Source organism: Portunus trituberculatus, chromosome 24 (assembly GCF_017591435.1).
Source record: "Portunus trituberculatus isolate SZX2019 chromosome 24, ASM1759143v1, whole genome shotgun sequence".
Taxonomy (NCBI): Eukaryota; Metazoa; Arthropoda; class Malacostraca; order Decapoda; family Portunidae; genus Portunus; species Portunus trituberculatus.
In genome coordinates this window covers 3,782,144-3,806,143 of record NC_059278.1, presented here as the reverse complement: position 1 = coordinate 3,806,143, position 24,000 = coordinate 3,782,144, and the positions used below count along the sequence as shown (strand labels likewise).

Below are 24,000 nucleotides of genomic sequence, written 5' to 3'. Positions count from 1 at the left end.
ACGGTGTGTGTGTGTGTGTGTGTGTGTGTGTGTGTGTGTGTGTGTGTGTGTGTGTGTGTGTGTTTTGCCTCGCCGCTTCCTCGAACCCGGGCCTCTCGATTGTGAGTCAGCAACACACACACACACACACACACACACACACACACACACACACACACACACACACATATACTAAGCCTGCTAGGTCAGTGATGAATGATGGCATCCTCTCCTGTCACCTTGTGAGGTTCGAGCCCAGAAAACTAAAAAAAAAAAAAAAAAAAAAAATCGAAAACAGGAATGTAAGGAGAATCGGGGAGTACGAAGAAAGTATAAGAACAGAGGATGGAATGTGGAAGACTGGTGGAAAGGCCAATCCAGATGAGGGAAGGGGTCTGCTCCAGCCTGAAGGTTAGGAAAACACCAAGAGGCACAGATGGCGAGTGACCTTGGGACAAGTAACCGACGGAAACACTTGCAACATTGGTTCCAAGAAACATCTCTCTCTCTCTCTCTCTCTCTCTCTCTCTCTCTCTCTCTCTCTCTCTCTCTCTCTCTCTACAAAGTATATATGGTTGTATGCTTCTGAAATGAAGGAAGGCACCACAACGGAAACGTCTTCATAGAAAACTATACTTAGTACTCTCTCTCCCTCTCCCTCTCTCTCTCTCTCTCTCTCTCTCTCTCTCTCTGTGTGTGTGTGTGTGTGTGTGTGTGTGTGTAATTCACCTCGGTCGTCTGCTGGTCACCCAGCCAGTCTTCCCCATTACGGAGCGAGCTCAGAGCTCATAGTCCGATCTTCGGGTAGGACTGAGACCACAACACACTCCACACACCGGGAAAGCGAGGCCACAACCCCTCGAGTTACATCTCGTACCTATTTACTGCTAGGTGAACAGGGGCTACACATAAAGAGGCTTGCCCATTTGCCTCGCCGCATCCCGGGACTGGAATCCGGACCCTCTCTATTGTGAGTCGAGCGTGCTAACCACTACACTACGCGGTGTGTGTGTGTGTGTGTGTGTGTGCGCGCGTGTGTGTAATTCACCTCGGTCGTCTGCTGGTCACCCGGCCAGTCTTCCCCATTACGGAGCGAGCTCAGAGCTCATAGACCGATCTTCGGGTAGGACTGAGACCACAACACACTCCACACACCGGGAAAGCGAGGCCACAACCCCTCGAGTTACAGCCCGTACCTATTTACTGCTAGGTGAACAGGGGCCACACATTAAGAGGCTTGCCCATTTGCCTCGCCGCCTCCGGGACTCGAACCGGGACCCTCTCGAGTGTGAGTCGAGCGTGCTAACCACTACACTACACGTGTGTGTGTGTGTGTGTGTGTGTGTGTGTGCGCCGATGAGGGACGAGTCACAAAGCTGCAAAGGCAATTACTAATTGGTGTTCACATCAGTATTGGTTTCTCCCCCTCTCCTTCCCCCACCACTTCCTACATTCCTACACATCAGACTCTCCCAACACTCTCTCTCTCTCTCTCTCTCTCTCTCTCTCTCTCTCTCTCTCTATATATATATATATATATATATATATATATATATATATATATATATATATATATATATATATATATATATATATATATATATATATATATATATATATATATATATATATGCTGATTTTCCTGAATGATTATTGCTTCCGTGTCAGAGACCCATCTCTTTGTGCTGAACGCATAACAGAGGTGTTAGTATCTGGCATGGAGGCGTACATTCCTCATTCTTTTCTCAACCTAAACCTTCTAAACCTTGGTTTAACTCAGCCTGTTCTCGTGCTATACATGATAGAGAGGTTGCCCACAAAAGGTACTTGAGCCTTCCATCTCCTGAATCTCATGCACTTTATATCTCTGCCCGGAATCATGCCAAGTCTGTTCTTCAACTTGCCAAACACTCTTTCATAAATAGGAAATGTCAAAATCTTTCAAACTCAAACTCTCCTCGTGACTTCTGGCATCTAGCCAAAAACATCTCAAATAACTTCACTTCTTCATCTTTCCTCCTTTATTTCATCCTGATGGCACCACTGCCATCTCTTCTGTCTCTAAAGCTGAACTCTTTTCTCAAACCTTTGCTCACAACTCCACCTTGGACGATTCTGGGCTTGTCCTCCCTCTCCTCCTCCCTCTGACTATTTCATGTCTACAATCAAAATTCTTCGTAATGATGTTTTCCATGCCCTTGCTGGCCTAAACCCTCGGAAGGCTTATGGACCTGATGGGGTCCCTCCTATTGTTCTCAAAAACTGTGCTTCTGTGCTTGCACCTTGCCTGGCCAAACTCTTCCAACTTTGTCTATCGACTTCTACCTTTCCTTCCTGCTGGAAGTTCGCCTACATTCAGCCTGTTCCTAAAAGGGTGACCGTTCTAACCCCTCAAACTACCGTCCTATAGCTTTAATCTCTTGCTTGTCTAAAGTTTTTGAATCTATCCTGAATAGGAAGATTCTCAAACATCTGTCACTTCACAATCTTCTGTCTGATCGCCAGTATGGCTTCCGTCAAGGTCGCTCTACTGGTGATCTTCTGGCTTTCCTTACTGAGTCTTGGTCATCCTCTTTTAGAGATTTCGGTGAAACTTTTGCTGTTGCGTTAGACATATCAAAAGCTTTTGATAGAGTCTGGCATAAAGCTTTGATTTCAAAACTGCCCTCCTACGGCTTCTATCCTTCTCTCTGCAACTTTATCTCAAGTTTCCTTTCCGACCGCTCTATTGCTGCTGTGGTAGACGGCTACTGTTCTTCTCCTAAACCTATTAATAGTGGTGTTCCTCAGGGTTCTGTCCTGTCACCCACTCTCTTTCTATTATTCATTAATGACCTTCTTAACCAAACTTCTTGCCCTATCCACTCCTACGCTGATGATACCACCCTACATCTTTCCACGTTCTTTCAGAGACGTCCAACCCTTCAGGAAATCAACAGATCACGCGGGACGCCACGGAACGCCTGACTTCCGATCTTTCTAAGATTTCCGATTGGGGCAGAGAAAATCTAGTAGTTTTCAATGCCTCAAAAACTCAATTCCTCCATCTATCAACTCGACACAACCTTCCAGACAACTATCCCCTCTTCTTCAATGACACTCAACTGTCTCCCTCTTCCACAATGAATATCCTCGGTCTGTCCTTTGCTCATAATCTTAACTGGAAACTTCACATCTCATCTCTTGCTAAAACAGCTTCTATGAAGTTAGGTGTTCTGAGGCGTCTCCGACAGTTTTCTCGCCCTCCAACTGCTTACTCTGTATAAGGGCCTTATCCGTCCCTGTATGGAGTACTCTTCGCATGTTTGGGGGTTCCAGTCACACAGCTTTGCTTGATAGGGTGGAATCGAAAGCTCTTCGTCTCATCAACTCCCTCCTCTGACTAACTGTCTTCAGTCTCTTTCTCACCGCCGAAATGTTGCATCCCTTTCTATATTTTATCGCTATTTTCATGGTAACTGTTCTACTGATCTTGCTAACTGCATGCCTCCCCTCCTCCTGCGGCCACGCTGCACAAGGCTTTCTTCTTCCTCTCATCCCTATTCTGTCCAACTCTCTAATGCAAGAGTTAACCAGTACGCTCAATCATTCATCCCTTTCACTGGTAAACTCTGGAACTCCCTCCCTGCATCTGTATTTCCGAATTCCTACAACTTGTCTTCTTTTAAGAGGGAGGTATCGAGGCATTTGCTCCCCTAATTCTGGCTGACGGTTTTGGCACTTTTTTAACTCTTTGGAGAGCCAGCGCTCAAGTGGGCCTTTTTCTAACTTTCTTTTTTTTTGCCCTTGGCTGGCCCTCTTCCCTACGTAAAAAAAAAAAAAAAAAAAAAAAAATATATATATATATATATATATATATATATATATATATATATATATATATATATATATATATATATATATATATATATATATATATATATATATATATATATATATATATATATATATATATATATATATATAGATAGATAGATAGATAGATAGATAGATAGATAGATAGTTGAGGAGAATAAAGACATCGTCATTAGGCGAGCTGACAAAACTCCGGCTTAAGAAAATGGAATATCTATATATATATATATATATATATATATATAGAGAGAGAGAGAGAGAGAGAGAGAGAGAGAGAGAGAGAGAGAGAGAGAGAGAGAGAGAAATAAGGGCAAGTGAACCACAAAAATATTTGTTTCTTAATGTGCCGTCATACTACTAATTATGTAGTTTGAAAACCACTGACCTATGGTGTACCTCATTCCTCAGCAGATGGTTGTGGTGTGGGTGATGGCGGTGCTGGGCGAGTCGACACTCCACACTCTAGGAAACACGTATCTGATTACTCCCCAGCATATCAAGACGGATCCTAATGCAGCCTTTAGGTAACTTGAAATTCACCTCCCTGCTCTTTTTTGCCTGTAATCTTCACTTATATGAGAAACTTCTTTTCCTATATTAATTCAATTTTAAGAGTTCACACTTTTCTTGACCACTCTCTTAAAAACATACTTACTGTGGAAAAAGCAACCTTACATGAGGATGCTCTTATAAGTCATCGCTATGTAGTTACATTGGTTATAAACTTTCTTTGCTTGAACTCACTGCCTGTATTACTTACAGGATCCAACGAGAGTATACGGACAAGTACGGGCTTTATGGCTCAAGACTAGTCGAGTCCCTCGGTAATGGTCAGTATCTGCACCACCGCCGCCGCCGCATGGACACTTTGAAGCCCATTTTTCTTTATCCTTTACTATAAAATTTACCAAGCTAGAGATAATTAATTTATACCATTAATGACCTCTATGTAAATGGCTTGCAATGACTAATCCTTGTTGTAAACCAGTCTTCAGCTCCTGGTGTACTCTTACTTCCAACATGGTGACTTTCATTGGCTTGCTAAAAATATGAATATACTACTTCCATAAACTGGTCACTTGAAATTAGTAAAGCCTTTCAACACTAATTTCACATCTAAGTGTAGTCTACAGTTAAAATTACATTCCATTTCATTTCAACATCACATCAATGCATCACGGACACCTAGCCTGGAGTGGTTGGCGCAGTGGACTGTATTACACTTGTAACACCAGTGTATAATTTGTGTGTTGAAGTCATCATGATACACATCCTCCAGTACATAACATAGATCATATACATAATGCATTTATTTGTTGATGTTGGCCTGAAGATAAACAATGACAGTGACATTACTGGAAGAGTGATAAGATTACATGTAATGAAGAAGAGGTGTTTGAGGAGCATGGATGGAATAGGGATATGTATGGATTGTGTGGAATAAAGCTGTGTAAAGGAAAACCACTATTGAAGAGCCCTGGCCGATCAAGCAACATTGGACGGTTACCATGGTGTTGGCAAGCTGGGGAAATGAAACAAGAGCAAGTGATGAAAATTAGTAGATCAGATGATAACTTAACTTTTCAATAAAAAAAAATTCTGTCTATCCATGCAACATTTCCTCTTAGAAATATTGCACATCTTTTACCATCATGTTCAGGAAGTTGGCTTTTTTCCTGCATCTAATAATATCACACATTACGATATTGCACCAAAATTTCCCACTTGCATGTAGTGAAGCAGAATAAGACAAACACAGTGTGCCTTTACACACGGGACAATGTGGTGGGAGGCATTAGGAGACAGTACATGAGAACAGGTCAGTTAGAAAGCAGCTCATTCTGGAGCACTGAGAGAACCACCATTTCATGTTCTGTGCAAGGGGATTACTTGCTAGAATGACTTGGATGATGCACAGCTAGTGTATCATTCTAGAGACCTTACCTTTCTGCACACAAGATTCTTTTAAGCATTTGATCTTTATAGACACAAAATATTACCAACTAAAAATATCCTACAAAGCTCTATAGCCTGCCAGCTTTGTCACACTTACACTTAACCTACATACAAGTTATTAGCTTGTAAAACTGCATGCAGTTGTTGGAGCATTTATTTTCATATAAAATGAAGATATAATTCCCACACTCGGCTTCCACTACTTTGTGATAACCTTGGAGCAGATGTATAAACAATGGTATGTGCACTAAATTTCAAAACAGATTTTCATGACTATTAAAAACTTAGATGGAAGTAAGAAAATGAATGCATGTGTAAGTCACCCGTGTGCCCATATTCATATATACTTATAAACAATCATATAACCTTTTCTCAATTATTGCTGTATTAAATATAGTTGTACATATCCATGACCAAATTATATTACAACAACAGTAATTATACAAAGTTTACTGATAAACAAAATCATGTCATCATTAAATCCTGAAGGAATATAAATAAAAAATATGAACTATTCTTCACACCACTGGCCACCAACTACTCTTCTTGTATGATTGGCTCACTTCTACTCCGTCTCCATTGCCTCCAGCTTCATAATGGCATCACGGGTCTGCTCCAACTCTGCTTCCAGCTCAAGCTTTTTCTCATCATTGCGAGTGCGCACGGCCTCAGGCACCTGCAGGGTGGACGACACAGAGAAGTTACATTGGGTAAAGTAAAGGAAGGTGGTTAAAAATTTTGATGCACAGTCAAGTTGGATGAATGAAATAGTAGCTGAAAATTTTGGTGCATATTTAAGTTAATTACATTAATAAAGAGAAATATACAAAAGATGTATTGGGAGGGAGCACAAAACTAAACTGAGAAATATGTATATACTATGTATAGATATATTAGATTGACAATATAAATATGATAAAAGTGTCATGAGATATTAAACATTATGCACAATATAATATGTAATCCCAATTATCTAACAAAACATGACAAGATCATTTTTAGGCATTTATGACTCCAGTGCAACAGTGATCTGTCACCCACCTTATCATAAGTTGGTTTTGACATGTCATTCAACAAAGTTTTCAGTTTGTCATCAGCACTCTTCATCTTTTGCTGTATTTTCTCCTTGCATTTGCCAAGGTTGACCAGACCCTGCAAAATATAATTCAACATTTCTTTCAATTTAAGACATTGGAAATTGGATATGAATAGGTAATGTATTATACAGACTGAAGGGATGCCATATGCTAAGACAGTTGGTTATAACGTGTTAACATACTAGATGTCTGAAATGTGAAGATCCACAAAGAAACAATAACATAGGAAGACTTACAACAAAAAAGCTAAACAATAAAGGCAGACAAAAGGAGCGTAAGTAAAATTATTAGAAATTTCATCATATGAAGATATATAAATAGATATTAGAAATCTTAATAATTGTCTTAAATTAGAAACAATTTTCATAGCACTAAAGTTTCTTCACACATGACTGACCTGCAACTTCATCCATGCAACTGTGTCAGCTGAGACAGGTGTTGGAACTGATCCTTTGGGCTTGTTGGCAGATATTTTCACTTCAGAGGCAACTGTCAGAGTGGCAATGTCCTGACTAAGTAACTCCAATGTAGTTCTCTTGTCAGCACTTTCTGATTGAAGGACCACTATAAAAAGAAAACACTATTATTATTTTTCATATTTATCACACACACACACATACACAGAGAGGATACTTGGGATAGTGGCTATCTATTTCTGTTAGAACCATACAAGTCCATACAGGAGAGCCAACTCTGTTGGACAACAGGATGAAGAGTTATGGCAAAAAGCATTTATGTCACTCTCAACAGTAAAAGGTAACCAGAAGCTATACCGTGAAGGAAGCAAGACTAAACTTTAAGAAAAACTATCTCTGTATTTATATACTGGGTTAAGTTTTTCCTTAAAGGTAGAGTGGCCAGCCTGAATACATTTTGCACACAGAATGGAAGAATGCAGCCACCATATCTTGAAACAAAGGGTAAGAAAAGACACCTTCCCTGGAAATTAGACACAGCAAAACCTCCAGTCTACAGTGCTTGCTGAAACATGTATTCCATTACTTATGATTTCATGAATCATTCTGAAATAAGAATACAATTAAATCAATTACTTACCTTCAACCTTTGTTTTGTTGGGGATGTCATACTTTGCTTTGGCTGAGCGAACCTCACCAATGACTTTTTGTCCAAACTTGAATTTTTCCTCTACTTCTTCATCATAAAATACATCAAACTGTAAAAAAGAACACAAACTACATAACTAACCATTCCCTGAATAAGTAGGGAATTATCTGTAAGAATGCAGAAAGAATTAACCTAACATGAAGTTTGACACCATATCTTGAAAGAATCCTTTACTACTTATACAAGTACATTTTCACTGTTACCCAAATTGTTTACACACTCATCCCCTTCTAGCAAATAAATCCAAATCTTTTCACATAAAACATGAAAATAATCCATCAAATATTCTCAGCCTTGTGCTTCACCAACTACTACTACTGCAATATTAAATCAATTTTGAGGATAAGACCAAGAAAAGCGCACTCAACTATGGTACTTACCTCCTCAGGCTCTGGGTATGATGTTACACACAAAGATGGAGGCTGGCTGGATGTACGTGGAGGAAGGCGCTGAAACAACTCCTCAGACAAGAAAGGCATGAAGGGTGAGATGAGGGCCAGACCAACATACAACGCTGTGTAGAGCACATTACGACTCAAGTTCTTGGCTTCCTGATCACCTGAGTACATCACAGGTTTTAAGCACTCCTGTAATGTTCAAAACTTTTAAGGTAATCAAGTCGTGATATATCATCTCTCGCCCCTGCACTTCTTTCTCAATCAATTACTTGAATAACTGTCTCTGGTTACCTTCTTAATATAACAACTTCAGCTCCTGACAAAATGGTAATAGTCACTTTTTACAGTCAGCATACAATCCTGTCATTCTCTGGCTTACTTCAATCATCTTATTTCAGCAGCCAAACTGGGTAACATATTAAAGCTTATCATTCATATAAAATCATCAAGACATTGATATATATGATGTGTATATAAACAAAGACAATGTGCTCACCAAATACACATCACATATTTGGTACCACCACAAGTTATAGAGTGCTGTGGTGGCTCTTGGAAAATTGAATTCATCAAAGGCAGCATTACACTCTCGCACAGCAACAGCAAGCTGCCCCAGCATCCACCTGTCTACCAAGCTCAGGGCTGCTGTCTGAAATTACAAATATTTCATATAGTTTACTTCTTAAAATCTAGATTTCAGCCTTCAAATTATGAAAAGTTATCTAACAGGTTATTACATTAATACTCAACACCAAGCTTGAAATATAATGAACAAATTTAAATACCTTAATATGATCCTGCACAAATACTGAAGTACAATAAAAAAGATACAAAAGAAAACATCATATGGCAATGGAGGATAGCAGCAAGATCTTTGGGACTTATGTTAAAATTGTAAGAAACAACAAAGAGACAGAGACAATACCATCTAACAGCCATAAAGCAGACTGCAAATAGTGCCATGCAAGCAAACCATGGGTTTGGAATGTAAATCAAAGATTCAGGATTCAGGCAGAGGAAAACTATCATCTACACTGCCTGAATCTTAATTTTCAAATCTTATTTGAGAGACATTAGTACTATGAACAAAATGGACAGTGAAGGCAATGAATGTGTGTAGAGAAAATCTGAAATCCTAGTAAAGGTACAAGAATGAACTGTGGAGAGAGGAAATTAAAGTCAAAATGCATCAACTTTACATGGTTTGGTCATGAATAAAGAAATAAAAAGTGAGACAACATGGATAATATAAAGATGGAGTAAATAAGGTGGATGTAAGATGAAAATTTACATGATGGGAGAAGAGTTTTTAGAATACATGAGTGAGAGAAAATAGAAAATTGTGAACATGGAGTACATATTAGTATAATGCCATGGACTTGGATGAACAGACTTCTGTTGTAACCATCCCTGTGAGAGAGTTCCAAGCAGTAAGTGTCAAGAATAAGTTAAGATCACATTATGTCTATCGATCCATCTGTCTATCTAGTATCTAATCATGTTATCTGTTCTAAAGAACTGCCCTCAAAGGGATGGCTGTGATACAATTCTACATGATAACAGCTATTAACGTCACACACACATACACAGCACAAGTAAATATATTATGACAAGTGTGACCACAAGCCCAAATAACAGGTATTATACTGTAGTTAAACAAAACAACATAATAAATCATAAATCACTGCCTATAATCTCCAGTTACTAATAAAAAATTATATAAGAAAAAAAAAAGAACAGTACAAGTGCAGAGAAGCAAAATTTCTTGCCTGTATTAAACACAAAATACAAACACATAAAGTGGTGTATAACACATTAACAATAAAATCATCACTATGTAACTGTTCTATGCGCCACACTCAGAATTAAAATCAAGCAAGGCAGGCAAATGAGTATAAGCCTTACCTCACTAGATTTCAAGTTGGGAGCTTGTAAGCTGCATTTAGCCTCAGGAAGAGACCTTCTTTCTGCTTCAGAAAAGCTGGACATGTGGCGGTACCAACGTAACACATTTGGGTATTTTGAAAGCGATAAATCTGCTTCTGATATATTCTTCATGACAGAGAGATCAGCTTTTGTTGGAATATATCCACCAACGTAGCTGTACTGTTCCAGCATTTCATTTAGCTCCGATAATTCTAAATTATCACTCTGTTTACATGATGAGGATGACCTGGAGTGCTCATTACTGCATCCTGATCTCGCTTGTAGTACCTAATCAACAACATACACTGTTATTGACAAAAAATCATAACTACATACTGTAAATGCTTCATGTTCTGAACTCAATATATCAAAATACATTTCAGAGTTGACCAAAGAGATCTGTTATTTGATAAGTGCAGAAAGAATGATAACTGCACCATGCCATCAAACCAAGCACTATTTTTCCAACAGATGATGACAAAACATCATGAACTGAAAGTCACCTAAGAAAAGAGATTCACACTAAAATCCGTAACTTGATTAGCATCTCATCACTCCCAAACCTCTCGCCTCTCCACTTTATTAAATGTTTTCCACCAGGCATTACATTTGCTGACAAAGACAACAAAGTAATGCACAGATATTACAGTAAGTCCTCCTTATACGGTACTTCGTTATCCGGTAAATTCACAGTTACAGTGTTTGGTAATTACTACCCTCGATTCTATTTACAGGTAAGAAAAATTCAGATACGGTATCCACTCGTGTTTTGTTTACACCGTACCGTAGCGCTACCACGCCACACAGCCACCACAATAATCAGTCTCTTCCTGTGTTTCCCACTGAACACAAGTGAAGTCCTTATGGCGTGTTTTTTGTGGATATTATGAGTAAGGGCTTAAATCCCTACTGTCCCTTAGCCTCAGGAGGGACATCATCTGATAGAATACACTGCGTGTGAAAGGTAAATAAAAACATTTTCTGTTTATTTCTTTTGTGTAGTATTTTACATTTTTTATATGACTATTTTCAGGTATTTTCATGTCTGTAGGGGTGACTTTCAACGTGCTGGAACACATCCCCTATCATTACATGTTATAATGGGTTCGGTATACAGTAATTTCAATTTGCAGTAAGGTTTTCAGGAACACATATGTACCATATAATGAGGACTTACTGTACTATAGTTTTAATCTATAATTCTTCATGTATATATTTGAATTGCCATGTATGCATGTGTGGACTCAAACATCAAGTTTCATTGACCCCAAATTTCTTCAATTGTAAGTCTGATATATCAAGGACTTATGCATAAAATGTGGAATTAAGCTCACTTTATTCAATTTTTCAAATCAAATACAAAAAATTATTTCATGTTACTCTAGTCACCTATTTCACCTTCTGAGTAAAATACCTATTCAAGAAACTGATTAAATAACTTTTACTTAAATATATATATATATATATATATATATATATATATATATATATATATATATATATATATATATATATATATATATATATATATATATATATATATATATATATATATATATATATATATATATATATATATATATATATATATATATATATATATATATATATATATATATATATATATATATATATATATATATATATATATATATATATATATATATATATATATATATATATATATATATATATATATATATATATATATATATATATATATATATATATATATATATATATATATATATATATATATATATATATATATATATATATATATATATATATATATATATATATATATATATATATATATATATATATATATATATATATATATATATATATATATATATATATATATATATATATATATATATATATATATATATATATATATATATATATATATATATATATATATATATATATATATATATATATATAAACATATATATATCACCTTTTCCCGCAGCTCTGTGAGAGAGCTGTAGGGCTTAAAGTCTTTGCCAATATTCATCATGGCAAATTTTGTTGCATTCCACAGCTTATTGCAGAAGTTCCTGTAACCATTGACCCGTAAAACATCCAAGTTTATGTCTCTTCCTGCAAAAAAAGAAGAGAACACCCATACAGGAAACAAATTTTTGAATCAATACTACATGCACATACATCTTCAACTGAACAAAGCATATTGTAAAGCAAGAAAATAATATAAAGCCTTTACTTTGTAAGAAGAAATAAAATTTCTATACAATGATGCTTGACAATTCCATTCCTTAACAAAAATCACTGAATTTGACTTGTATACTAATTCCACTCCAGATTACTTCATTTTCCTTTCCTTTCTTACTCTCAAACATTCTAACACTGTCCTCTCATTTATCAAACCACATTCTTGTCACGCCTATCTTACTCGTGCGGTGGCAGATCCAGGATAAAAATTTGGCTTGTGGGGGGGAAGCCTAAACTGGCAGGAGCTTCACCTCCTTCATCTGCCCTCACTGCTACTAATATACAATATACATACCTGAAAACACCATAAAAACACTGGAAATTAGGGTAAATATTATCTTCTGGAAACTTTCTTGTTTGCCTTCTACCTCCCACTCCTACCACTCCTAGATACCTCAAGAGTCTTGTACATTATGCTAAATATGACAGAGAGAGCCTGGCACTGGCTTTCCTCCTCCTCCTCCTCCTCCTTTATTCCTCCCCCTCTTCCTCTATTTCTCTTTCCTTCCACCTCCTCCTTCTACCACTACTAGTAAACCCCTGCACCTAAAAACACTTGTAGACACCTTGAAAACCTTGTACTCTAAATATGAGAAAGAGGCCCCCGCATGGGCTTTCTTCCTTCTCTTCTTATTTATCTTCTTCTTCCTCTATTTCTCCTTCTCTCCCTCTTTCTCACACTCCTGTTACCACTACGTCTAGAAATACTTCCAAAGAACTTGAAACCCTTATATATTACGCTAAATATGGTGGAGGAGGAGGAAGCTAGCGCCCAGCAGGATGGGCGGAGAGCACTCAGCCTGATGACGTCATGGGCTACGAGGTCCACGCACACAGCTTCACCAGCCAGGAGCTCATGATGTCACAAGCCTCATAAATACAAGGATAAATCATTTTGAAAATTGGATTTTTAAATACTGACGTATTCAGCCAAGACAAGTGGGACATGGGGTGCATGTCCCGTTAGCCGATGGGGAGCAATGAGAGCCTGATGTGCAACACTCCCAAAAGACGGGCTGTGTTATGAAGGGGGGATCAGTGAAAGACGTAGGCCAGAGGGGGCACGGGCCTAAAATAACACCACTGGTACACAGTAAAACTTTGGCGAGGACAGAGGGATGCAGGGGAGTTTTGGGGCAAACCAGTCAGACACAGGCAGACAGACAGCATGGGAAGGAGCAGCAGCTGGCAGCTGCAGGGGAGGAGGCCTACAGTGAGCTTTTGGAGGTCTGGTTGCTGAGGAGGGAACCTGTACTGAGCTCTAAGGAGGCCTGGTGAACTCTGGTGAGCTCTTAGGAGCTAGCTTAGCTAGCTGCCCCACGCTGCTTCGCTTCGTGCTATTCGTTCCCACCTTACCAGTGTGGTGTGTACATACCCCAGAAAGTGCCCTCTCTGCCTCATCAGTGACGTGGAAGCCCCTAAGTGCAGTGTACAATGAGCGACCGGTGTCATGCGTAGGTGTGGTGAGGTGAGGTAGCTGCAAGTGACTTGGGCGCCAGTGACTGCATGTGTGAGGCACCTTCATGTGCCTGCCTTGACTTTAATAAAGGAGCTAAGTATACCCCCAATGCCTATCCTTTTCCACCCAGTGTGCCTGTCGGTACTGCCGTGTTTTCAATCTACATGTTGAGTCTCCTGCTTTCCATGCATCAATCATAGCCAGCGAACCCTGCTTGGTAAGTGGTTACATGTGGTCCCTGTCTCTGGTGCCAGCTGTGCTGTCGGGGCCTGGTGGAGGCACCTTGGAGCTGGGCCAGTGTGGAAGAAAGGGGTTACATAACAATATTATTGATAAGGGCCAAGGCCAAAATTATAGCCTCTCATGTCCTTTTTTCATGTAAGAGAGGAAAAGTTGCCAAGGGAAAAAAAAAAAACTTCATTGCCAGTCCCCTTACAGATCGTGTGTGGAGTGTGTTGTGGTCTCAGTCCTACCTGAAGATCAGTCTATGAGCTCTAAGCTCGCTCCGTAATGGGAAAGACTGGCTGGGTGACCAGCAGGCGACTGTGGTGAATTACATAAAATTATTTAACTCAAAGACTAACAGTATGTTACAGAATCTGATTTAGCATTTTCAGAAAGCCTTGTTACATTATTGTTCAGTACAAAACTTAACTTGCACCATGTATACACACCCTCCTTCAGTCTCCTCAGGACCACCCTGCCCCCTTGGATATGCCACTGTACTCATGTATATTCTCAATGCCATACCAAACCACCCCCAGACACCACGTGATGGTCTCACTATCACCATATAGATCATTACTAAACAATACAATCACCACTAGACACACCAAGCATTGCCTGCACACTTTTATTACTTTTACCATCCATGACAAGGCAGTGGCTATGTGGCATGTGTAGATAAAATATGGAACATAAGGGAGACCAGATGAACATAGATAAAAAGAGAATACCAGAAGCTTTAACAAAGAATTGGAAAGACAGGAAGGTACAAGTAAAAATCAAATGTATAGTCAGACATACAAAAATGCACACAAAAACTCAATTGTCCTTAAAATATACATATAGATTGTTAAACGTTCTAAGTTGTATTTCCTACGTACAAGACCAAGATTAAAGTAAACATAAGAATAACCTCTAGGTAAATTATAAGCAAAGCAATAGGTAATGCCTCTAACCTTGTGATGTATAAGCACAAAGGGCGAAGCGAAGAGCATCTGTGCCACACTCGGGAATGCCCTGAGGATAGTCACGCTTCTGTCCCTCCTTAGCTTTGTTTATTTCTTTTGGATCTAAGTTGCTGTTTTCATCAAGCTGCTTGTGAAGATCCTACAGAAAGTAAAATAGCTTGTTATCAGTAGTATACATCATGCTAAAATAAGTAACTGCACATTCCAAATCACTATATCATTGTTTTTTTTTTGGTCACTAAACAAAATCTGCATTAGTGTAAGCACATAACTAATTCTGAAACCTTTAAATGATTTAGCTATCTGGCTTAAATGTATATGTAATTGTACCTGGAGACTTATTCCATAAATTACATCCATGGGATCAATAACATTGCCAAGGGATTTGCTCATCTTGCGGCCATGAGCATCTCGTACCATGGCATGCAGATACACTTGTCTGAGGGAAACAAATCTGTTAAGTTTCCAAACATCAAAGAGTTGTGGACTACACTAACTCTATATTGCAGCTCAAAAATAAGCCTGCAGTGCCTGTTTCCTCACAACCTTAACAGGTTTATGAATAACTCCTTAAATCATTGAGCACCACAATGAAATAAACAACATTCCATATTCTCCATCAAAATATTTTCAGTGTAAATCATTTCAAGCCATTATGCTAATCAACTACTAAACCTTACTTGAAAGGCAGCTTTCCAAGAATGTGTTGGCCAAAGAAAACCATTCTTGCTACCCAAAAGAAAAGAATGTCATGCCCCGTTTCCAGAAGAGTGTTGGGATAGAACAATTCCATGTCTTTAGTCTGAAAAAAAAGTCCATTACATAGCCATGTGAGCATAATGGTGACACATCTACATGTACTTCAAGTATATGATGCCAGAAAATAACCCAGATTGAAAGCTAAGTAAGAAAATACTTGTAATTATTTTTGGGAATATGAATGTATAAGTGAACACATTTTACCTTAGCTACAGAAGACATATCAACTGTATATGTATTAGCTATATGACATACAGTATGTCATAAACACAGCAAATACTATTATTTTTTAACCAAAAGCTTCAACGGTTTTTCACCAACCTCATTGGGCCAGCCCATCACTTCAAATGGGAAGAGACCCGAGCTGAACCAGGTGTCAAGAACATCTGGGTCTTGCTGCAACTTTATCTTGTCTGGTGAAACATTGAACTTGGAAGCTGCTTTTTGCCTTGCTTCTTCTTCTGTCCTTCCACTCACCCAGTACTCATCATTCTGTGTAAGATGAGAATGATAGCAAATAAATAAAAATGCAGATTGTACAACAATAATGGCAAACAAAAGGAACCTTTCAGTTTGAAAACAGTTTTTCTCATTGTATACTATATATACAGGGAATTATTTGCATTTAAAACAGAAGACTCCTTTCACTTATTCAATAAGTAAGTGATTTCATAAATCTGTTTCAAAAGTAATCTTTTATTTCATTAATAAATTCTTACAAAACATTCACAAAAGTGATAGATTAATTATAGTTTGAACTTTTATTTATTTATTCATTTCAATGTATTTCATCAATATTTATTTCAGGAAGACATGGAGCCTTGAGATACAGATTGATAATGATTTGCATACAAGTAAATAAATACGGACAAACAACATTCAAAACTCACATCCAATTGCTTTTGCTGAGGGACAGACGGATCAAAGGTTACAAAGTACGCTGGAATTTGATGCCCCCACCACAGCTGCCGAGATATACACCAATCTCTGATCTCTTCCATCCAATGGTACCAAGTCTTTTCATGCATTTTAGGAATTATTTCTAATTCACCTGATTTCACAGCTTCCACAGCCTTCTGAGCCATGGCACCACACTTGACATACCTGTAATAGACATAACAAAACAGTTCTTATTTGGAGACTTAAACTAGCACAGTAAGTACAACTTCTCTATCAGATGGAAAAAACTATTCTTTATCTTCATAAATGGACATTTGAAAAGCATGCCAAAGAGGTACACACTTACAGATGAAGATGTAACTGTTTTCAGTGTCCCCAAACTAATGGGTCATTATCGTCCCTATCAAAATGCACACTGCTAACCACACTGTATACAGTAACTCGAAGAAATCCACTGCTAAATATATCTGTGTATGAGCTACAAAAAGAATGTTATCAAAAATATTTTCCTTGTTAAGAATTACTCAAAACATCTGCAAATTCTCATTAGAGGGAAATTGAAGAGACAGAATAAATATAAAATTTTTTGGTACAATTTCTGCTACAGAGCTCTTAATACTCACCATTGTGGCTTTATCATAGGCTCAATGACATCCTTGGAGCGAGAGCATATAGGCACTACCATTGGGTTATCTTTTGTCTCCACGTACAGGCCCTTCTCCTTGAGAGCTGCTAGTACAGCACAACGAGCTTCAAACCTCTTCATTCCCTGGAAGAGTACATAAAGAATTCATGACTTTCTTCTCTATACATAATCTGAACCAGGATGATACATAACTGCAAGAAACTTGCTCTGATAAACAACATATTTTCTAATGACACAAGTTTTTGAAGCATAAACATCACACTTACTTGCTGCTGAATGAAACTTTACTTATTTATTATCTTTATAAGTAAGATTTTTTGCCTAGGGCATAAAAACCCACTGAGGTGTCAATCCCCAAAGAGAATAGCCAAATATGAGTAGATAATCTAAAGCTGGAAAAGCAAGCGTGGAGAATATCTACCCACATCATAATCCTGCAATGTTCAGCTTATGAATGATGCCAAATGCTTTCTTTCTATTCTTGTCACATACTAGTTTCCTCCTTTCCATTAAAAATATAGTATAGTTATTCCAAAATCATGTCTATCAAAAATCTATCATGTTTAACTCTGATGTATTTAAACTCACCGTGAATTGCTGATAACCATCCACAATGTGGCCATCATCTGTGAAAATGTTGAGGAAAGGTAGCTTGTGTCGTTTTCCAACTTCATAATCATTAGGGTCGTGTGCAGGCGTGATCTTGACAGCACCAGTGCCAAAGTCCATCTCTACAAAGTCATCTTGAACCACTGGCAGCCGTCGATCAGTGAATGGATGCACAAGAGTTTTGCCATGAAGATGTTTGTACCTGTCTCCCCACAAGGCAAACAATTACTAATAAAAATCTACTTATCTTGAATGCTGAAAACTCCACTTGGTGTTCAAACAATTTCAACTGGATGAGATTTGTAATGCCAAAAATACTAAGCACACTGTTTTCTTTTTCTTTTTTTCATGTAGGAACAACCAAGGACAACACAACACTAACACAAAGGCCCCACTGAGGTGCTGGTCCCCAAGAGTTAAAACCAGTAGTCAAAAATTACAGCATATTCAAGTAAAACAGAGAACAAATGGAAACAAACTCAACTTTAAGTAAAATAAAAAAAAATTACGAATATAGTACATCACATGTCCTCATATTCACAGAAACTCTGAGAATCCCTTAGGCTTTTTTCACCTTTCATCCTTCGGATTGACAGCAACAGCCGTATCACCAAGCATGGTCTCAATACGGGTAGTGGCCACAACCACACGGTCTTCAGAGCCTTCTACTTGATATGCAAAGTTAACCAGTACTCCAAATTCCACTTTTTCAGTATAACCTGGTACTGGAAGCTCTGTCCGGCCAGGCAGTTCCTTCTTTTCGACCTGTTGGTGTAAAACGGGACAATGACTTTAATTACTAGGAACATTTTAAATTATTCTTTCCCAAAGAAATCAACAGTACATTATCAGGAGTACAGGATTAACCAGCAACTTTCCTTATGCTTATATTTATCTGTTTATTCTTATTAATAGAGCTATGGTAATAAAAATTTAGCATTAATATGATGATTTTTCAATACGTATATATACAGGAACCATTATATGGTCAAGAATTGCAGTGATATTAATGTTTATACACTGAATAGAAATCCATACAGGAATTAATGAACTGTTTTTATATTAAAAGTTCTGCAAAGATCATGAAGAATACAGGATGCAGTGTGAAGGTACTTTCAGATACTTGTTTAAAACATTGTACACAAGATGACATCACTCTCCTCAACAATTACAAAAATGCTTGAAGTCTCAGTGGGTGTAAAAAATATCACTTGATCAGTCTCATCAGACTTGGTTCAACAAAACAATGAGAAGATGACATAAATGATGGTCACCACAAAGAGCATGACTATACCTTGTAGGACTTACCTCAATATCAGAAATAGCAGATTTCAAAGTACAAGACCAGTTAACAAGGCGATTCGATCTGTAAATTGTTCCATCTTCATGCATTCTGACAAAGGCCTCCTTTACAGCTTCCTGTGGCCCGGGATCCATGGTGAAACACGTCCGATCCCAGTCCAGCGAGGATCCCATCTTCTCCAACTGGTGGTATATGCGGTGACCTTTCCTGGATACACATGACAATGGAAGTGTTTTAGTTGTTCCTTCATGGCCAATGCATAGTGTGTGTGTGTGTGTGTGTTAGAGATGATGAAACTTATGCAGTAAAGAGGAACAAGATGGCATACAACATATATAAGTGGTAGTAATAAAGTTATTGTGATATGATACTTCAAAATTATGAAAACTGCAATATGAAGCTGTTTCATTATAGAATAACAATACAGAACTAAGAGGTTAATAACATGACTGATTTATACATTGTACAATGTGCAGTGTCAACGAAAAAAAAAAATTAAATAAATAAAAACACTATCTTTGTGTAAGCTGCAAGAACTTGCATTACATTCAATCTTAACATTCTGGATTTTTTTTTTATTATCAGATTATCCATAACACTTATTTAAAGAAACAACACTCACTCATTTTTCCACTGCCAGACCCTCTTCATGAATTCTTCCGTCCAAGGTCATGGCGAGTAACTCCTTCCTCCCTCTTGAGCTTCTTTTCCACAGCCACTTGTGTAGCTATTCCAGCATGGTCACACCCTGGAACCCACAGGCTTGTACGACCTTTCATCCTATTCCTGGAAGTACATTTGAAATTCTTAATGGAGAATAATGAGAGCCAATTATTCATGATCCTATTCATAGTAGTACAGTACATACCACAAAACTTTCATGCCTAAATGTTGACAATGTGTGGATGGAGCCAAATGATTCTGGTTAGAAGATCAAGCTAAATTATTGTTCTCCTGTCTCTTACTATTGAGGAAATACACTCACCAGCGGCATATGGCATCCTCCACAGAATTGGTAAGAGCATGGCCCAAATGCAAGCTGCCTGTCACATTTGGTGGAGGGATAACCATGATGAACTTTCCTTTCGGATTGTCTTCATTAAGGTTTCTCTGTATATATAAGATTTATAAATATATTAGATGTAGAACTAATATTCCACATACTACTAGATATCTTTTTTTTTCATATAAATTTTTAATGTAAGAGAAAAATGACACCACCCAAAGAAATCTAGGACCCAAAATGGAAACTAAAGAGCCATTATACTCACTCCATATTCTGGCTTGAAGAATCCTTCCTTCTTCCACCAATCATACCAGGCAGCCTCCACATAGCTGGGGCTGTACTGAGCCGGCAACTCCACACTCACATCCTTCTTTTCACCCGCAGGTGTTGGAATGTCATAGGTGATGACTTTTTTCTGTCAAAGGTGCCTAATGAATATCATGTCACACAAACATTTATATATAATGAAACATAAATTGTCCTTTTATTTATATCGGTAGTTCTTTATCCGGTAAATTCAGTTACTGTATTTGGAAATTACTACCCTCGATTCGATATACGGTAAGAAAAATTCACAGATATGGTATCCGCTCATGTCATCCGAGAGGGCCCAGCGCAGGGGAGCAAGGGTGATGACGTCATCCACACCACACCTCCCCGCCACTCACAGTACTGACTTTAACTTGACCACCCTTGGAGCCTCTTATCTCTTCCCTTACCCCTTTTTTTAACTGCATTACATATTACTTACATGCATTACTAATTAGATGAATAAATGGAATATTAAAGGGTCTATTGTAAGCACAAATATATTCATAATAATCATGGCAAACATTTAAAGCCTACTACCAGCGGCAAACCATGCAGCAACTGATAAAGGGCACAGATGGGCCTGGCAAGCCCACTATCAGTGAATGGTGGAAGTCGTATAACATCAAGCACGCCTTAGATAACATCAAGTCATCTTGGGACGAAGTGAAGACGTCTACCATGAACTTGGCGTGGAATAAAGTATGGCCAGAATGCATGCATGACTTCCCAGGCTTCGCTGAAGACGACATCGGTGCGATCAGAAATGACATAGTAAATCTGTGCCATAGGGCTGGCTTCGATGAAGTTGATGATGATGATGTTCAAGATCTTTTGGAAAGCCATGCTGAATCTCTCTCAAATGATGAACTTATAGAGCTAGACAAGGCATCACAGGAGGCAGAAAAAGAGGGAGACGAGGAAGAAGAACCTGTGCGTGGCCTGGACATCAAAACTCTTAGAGAATGTCTCGGTGGTATCGAAAAAGCTCTGGAAACCCTGAAGGAACGTGACCCAAATCCTGCCAGGAGTAGCAAAGTGGCTCATGACATAGAGAAAAGTGTCAAGATTTATCAAGAAATCTATGATGAAAAACAAAACTAAACAGTCCTCCATCTACTCGTTCTTCAAGCCAGTCAGACATGCCGTCCCTGTCACACCTGCCGACCCTGCTACAGCTGGCCCTTCCTCAATATCCTCTTTCTTCAAACCATTGAAACATGCCGACCCTGCTACAGCTGGCCCTTCTGTACCTGCTTCCGACAGTGCAGACGACGTCTTATCCTTGTCTGCCCACTTGGCGGAAGATGAGTAAGGGCTGAAATCCCTACTGTCCCTTAGCCTCGGGAAGGACATCATCTGATAGAATACATGGCGATTGAAAGGCAAATAAAAACATTTTCTGTTTATTTCTTTTTGTGCAGTACTTTACTTTTTTTTATGATTATTTTCATGTATTTTAATTTCTGTAGAGGTGACTTTTGATGTGCTGGAACGCATTCCCTATGATTACATGTTATAATGGGTTCGGTATACGGTAAGGTTTTCAGGAACGCATATGTACCATATAACGAGGACTTACTGTATTCTAAATAATAAAATATCAAATGATTATTTTCACAGGAAATTCTTTGGGTTCAGAAAGGCTCTGTAAGTGGCAACCATAATCCTATCCAACCAGTTCCATAGAGCTCTAGAGCATGTGAATTTCAATAATTTCTCTCTCTTGTACCAAACAATATATATACATCAGCGGTGTGTAATGGGATACCTCACAACTAATTTCTGCTCAGCAGACAACAAATAATCTGTAAACCCCAAAATATGTACATCATGTGATTAATATGTGTAACTTACATGAATTAACCATGTGACTTACATCACATGGTTATGTCATGATATTTTGCAACCTCAATTCTATCTGACATGTAATTATATATTAACCTTGGGAAAAGAGGGTAAGCTTATCTCTGTATTGACCAATATGTGTGTGTGTGTGTGTGTGTGTGTGTGTGTGTGTGTGTGTGTGTGTGTGTATATATATATATATATATATATATATATATATATATATATATATATATATATATATATATACCTGCATAATGAAAGTAAGGATTGCACATCTCAAGCCTGCAACTTCTAAATGACAGTAAAAATGTTAGACAAATTCAGAATTCTGAAAGGAGCAGCAACATATGGCCTGATCAGGGCCAATTTTTAAGTCTATTTGACCAACTTTATGAAATTGGTCCCCTCACCTTACGAGGACCCTGCGTCAGATGTAATTGTCAGAATTATTGCAGTTTCAACCAATACACCACAAGTAACTATACACATTCTCACGGTCTAGATCACACTTCTACGTGCATTTCTAACCCCATTTTACCCTATCGGAAATTAATAATAAGGTTAGGTTAGGTTTCCCAGGAGGTCCCCAAGCTTGTTAGACATAAGAAAAAGAAATATAAGATACAGTATATTGGATGAAACTGCAAATTTACTAAGTGTCTTACTTTGCCCTAAACAAAACAAATAACACATTGCCTTTCAAAATCACTCAATGTTTTTTTTCTACTTAAAGATGAGCACATTACACAAGGTAAAAATATATGGATAACTGTTTATTTTGTAGAGCCTGGGCCGAGTCATCAGTTTTCTAATTGAGGGCCCCGCAATTCCTAGGTGGCACCGGTCCTGGCCCTGATACCACTAATGATGGGTCATAACCTCACATTGCACCACACGCTGAACCATGAGAAGTTGGTTGGCTTATAACTCCCAGCCATCTATTCCCAACAACTTTCATCACAAACACACACACGTCATTACCTCCTCCACTGCCTTGGGTTTCTTCTGCTGTCCATCGTTGCTCTTTACACTGGTGGTCTTTGCTTGCTTCTCTGCGAATTTAGCAAGCTTCGCCGCCTTCTTGGCTTCCTTCTCCAGCTGCTTCGCTGTTTTAGGTTTGTCGGCAGCCTGCTGGGGCGGCTGAGAGGAGGGAGTACCACAGCCGGTATCCGCCATCCTGTGATTCCTGTCAGGTTGCTCACCACCCGCTCACCAATGCTCACGGAACACATGGACGGGAGTCATCGTCACTATCAGCATTGCACCACATCAACACACACCAAAATGTTGACATGATGGCCACTATTGCATATTTACTTATTTCTTTACTTTTCTTCTTGTTTTATTTCAGTATTTATTTTTTTCTTTTATTCATCTATGCCTTTGCTTTG

General features: G+C 38.2%; 1 protein-coding gene across 1 annotated transcript; it reads right to left on the bottom strand.

Moving 5' to 3' along the window:
• Positions 1 to 5,929: 5,929 nt before the first annotated feature.
• Positions 5,930 to 23,854, bottom strand: LOC123508035 (valine--tRNA ligase-like). Its single transcript, XM_045261411.1, is given in 22 exon segments — positions 5,930 to 6,466; positions 6,832 to 6,942; positions 7,285 to 7,451; positions 7,944 to 8,061; positions 8,393 to 8,599; positions 8,907 to 9,059; positions 10,316 to 10,624; positions 12,303 to 12,445; positions 15,215 to 15,365; positions 15,557 to 15,665; positions 15,907 to 16,028; positions 16,307 to 16,477; positions 16,876 to 17,089; positions 17,509 to 17,654; positions 18,120 to 18,342; positions 18,715 to 18,905; positions 19,449 to 19,650; positions 20,066 to 20,105; positions 20,108 to 20,229; positions 20,429 to 20,553; positions 20,715 to 20,864; positions 23,591 to 23,854. Coding segments are annotated over 22 exon segments (3,480 nt in total). The 5' UTR covers positions 23,786 to 23,854; the 3' UTR covers positions 5,930 to 6,355.
• Positions 23,855 to 24,000: the final 146 nt, after the last annotated feature.